The following is a 3,170-nucleotide window of genomic DNA, read 5'->3' as shown; positions in this document are numbered from 1 at the left end:
GGTTAATCCTGTGGTCATTCACTGATGTCATCAGTTCGTTATCATTTTCTGAGCAGCAGAAACGCAGGTTGCTTTCTCACAAGCGGCTCGGCCCGGCTCTGATACTACGTCTGTTGGTGGCTCAGAGGTGGGCTCTTTTTACCTCCCTTGCTGCTCCTGTGTTTTTTCTGAATGATCCGAGGAGGACAGTTAGTCCTGGACTAAGCTGTCTTATGAATGAGGATTCTGTGTCTTAAAGAACCACTTCTGACCTGAAGCAGGGATCTGTGTTGACTACAACACAAAATATGTTTGTTGTGTGATGATAAAAGACAGGAAAAKAATCAAACTAAAAGAGATGTTAAAGGGGACATGTCGTGAAAAATCCACTTTTTCTGCCGTTAAATACATTTAGTTGTGGACTTGGAGTCTGTAGGAGGCAGAAAAGATGAGTTTAGTCCCTGCTGGTGCTGCAGAGATGTCTTTATATTCTGTTTGAGTCAGATTTTAAACCTGATCAATTTTCTCTTTTTTATGATGTTTTCTGAACTTTTACATCAAACCATCTGTGACACAACTGCTAAATAAAGTCTGGACTTACTGACTACAGTTTGCTGATCTTCCTTCTTCTCTGGTTCTGGGTCAGACTCTGGTTCTGGCTCTGACTCTGGTTCTGGGTCAGACTCTGGTTCCAACATGGACAGGTGTTCTCTTGTTGACATCTTTTAATTCATTTGTAAATAAAAATGTTTCTTTGCAGAAATACAGTCATATTTCTACTATCAAACTGGAAGGAACCGGTTTGGAAGCTGGGGGGTGTGTGAAGCACCCCATTTGGATTTAAAGAGACAGCCTCAAAATGAGTTGAACTGAGACATGCCTCAGAAAAGGGCTTGTAGGGTTACAACAATGAAGAATTCAGACCAAAGCACTGCACATTCCACTTTCTATAGATCTCAACTGAAGTATTTAAATGTGAAAAGGAAAAACTTKAAAACATCATATGTCTACATTAAAGGCTGGTTTAGGGTCAGGGGTCTGTGTTAGGCTGTGGAAAAGACTGCTAAATGTTTGGAAGTCAATGCAAAGTCAATATGAGCANTATATATATTATCTGTCAGAAGAATCGAAAAGCTTAGATTTAATGTGACAACACTAAGAAGCTGAGCAGACAGCTGATGCTATCAGGCTGTCACTGCAAGTCTCTGTTGTGCTCTTTTTATGCTGCTTCTAGTTTTTAGCTAACATTCTCTTACTTTAGCGTTTCGCCTGTCTTTTGCTACTTTAAACTTTAATTAGCCAAAATGCTACTGTTAGCTTATAACTAGCTTTCGGCCATTTTAACTTTTGGCTAGACCTTTGTTCTCTCCAGMTAGCATTTTAGTGCTTTTAGTTTTTAGTTTGGCCTTTTCCACTATTTCCTAACATTTTGGTACATTTAACCAGCATTTTGATTACTTTAGCTTTAGCTAGTGTTTAGCTACTTTTAGCTTTTGGTTAACATTCAGCTTCTTTTCAGACTTTAGATTCTTCAGCAAATCTCATTAAATTCATTCAACACTCTGCGACCTGCTGATTATTAATATTAGCCTTATTTTAATGACATGTAAATAATGAAACATGAGTCTGTTCCACAGAAAGCTGGAGGCTGTCTCTAAGCTCTGCCTGTAGATGTTTGACACTGATGACCCACAGATGGGTCAGCTTGGCAGGCAGCAGAGTCAGCACAGGCTGAAGGTAAATATTCTTCAGTTAACTGCACCATCAGGCTGATCTGATGCAGTATGAATCAAAAAGCAGGTATTCTGGAGCATCATCTGAAACATTTTGGAGCATCTGTCTAACAGCTGGGAGGTATGCAGAAATAAACAGAATCTGCAGCACATGCAGAAAACCAGCTTCTGTTCTGACACACTTACCTACGCTGCATCTCCTACAGCCTTTAGTGTCAGGGATCTTCACAGACATGGCGAACTTCCTGTAGGTGGAGAGAATATGGTGAGTGAGAAGCAGCCCTGGCTGTGCAGGAGGAACAGAGAGCTTCCAACCTGTGGATGATTTTCTCAGTGAAGCGGCTGGTGCTCAGAGACAGGCTGCCGTGCTTCTTGTGCAGATGTCCTCTCTGTTCGAACAGAGCTGTCAGGCTGTGGGAGTACAGCTGGGACGACTTGCCTGTGCAGAGGAGACGTCCTTAAAGCAGCAGCTAACACAAACACAGTGTGATGTCTGACAGAAGCCTGGTACCTGAGACAGACATCAGCATGTTGTTCATGACGTAAAGCCAGGTACACCTCTGAGGTAACAGCTGTGGACACACAAACACAAACCAGTCCACTGAACGCTGGGTTTGATTACTCTGGCTTTGTCCAGTACAGGATGTGGGAAACAAAAACCTGAATTAAAGAACTGAAAGTTAATTAAAAAACAAAGTGATAGTAGTCAAACTGAAGTTTTAATGGAACAAAATGCAGTTTTAAAGCAAACTAATTCAGATTCAAATCATTAAATTCAGCTTCAATTTTGTGAAACTAATTTTCAAACTAATAAATTTNGCCATATGCATTCATAAATGAACCCAGCAGCAGGAACCAAAGAGGCGTGGAGCAGATCTCAGCTCAGTTGAAGTGGAGCACAACATATTTATTGTGACTGGCTTCAAACTGAATAAACTTATGGTTCAATATATTTTTTGAAACTAACTACACAGTTTCTGTTCTGTGTCACCTTTAATATTCCCTCAGTAAGACATCTGTGTATTAATCCTGCAGTCGCTCACTGACATCTGCCTCCTATCAAACAAAAAAACTATGAACTCATTTCAGTGATCCTGTGGTTCAATATTTTATTAAACCACTACAAAGTTATTGTTCCATGTCATGTTTAATATTCCCTTGGTAATAAATCTGTTTGTTGGTTAATCCTGTGGTCATTCACTGATGTCATCAGTTCGTTATCATTTTCTGAGCAGCAGAAACGCAGGTTGTACCTCTGTTGGTGGCTCAGAGGTGGGCTCTTTTTACCTCCCTTGCTGCTCCTGTGTTTTTTCTGAATGATCCGAGGAGGACAGTTAGTCCTGGACTAAGCTGTCTTATGAATGAGGATTCTGTGTCTTAAAGAACCACTTCTGACCTGAAGCAGGGATCTGTGTTGACTACAACACAAAATATGTTTGTTGTGTGATGATAAAAGAC

At 40.6% G+C, this 3,170-nt stretch overlaps 1 protein-coding gene across 1 annotated transcript in view; it reads right to left on the bottom strand.

Moving 5' to 3' along the window:
- Window positions 1-3,170, bottom strand: part of map4k2 (mitogen-activated protein kinase kinase kinase kinase 2) — a gene marked incomplete in the record, with an annotated part of 69,222 nt that overhangs the window by 11,335 nt on the left and 54,717 nt on the right. Inside the window, 3 exon segments of the mRNA XM_014021574.1 lie at window positions 1,899-1,957; window positions 2,028-2,151; window positions 2,224-2,284. Of these exon segments, the coding sequence (XP_013877028.1) occupies window positions 1,899-1,957; window positions 2,028-2,151; window positions 2,224-2,284 (244 nt within the window).

The sequence above is a fragment of the Austrofundulus limnaeus genome, unplaced genomic scaffold, assembly GCF_001266775.1.
Source record: "Austrofundulus limnaeus strain Quisiro unplaced genomic scaffold, Austrofundulus_limnaeus-1.0 Scaffold297, whole genome shotgun sequence".
NCBI lineage: Eukaryota > Metazoa > Chordata > Actinopteri > Cyprinodontiformes > Rivulidae > Austrofundulus > Austrofundulus limnaeus.
Note: the sequence above shows the minus strand (reverse complement) of the source record. Positions and strands in the feature narration are given on the sequence as shown.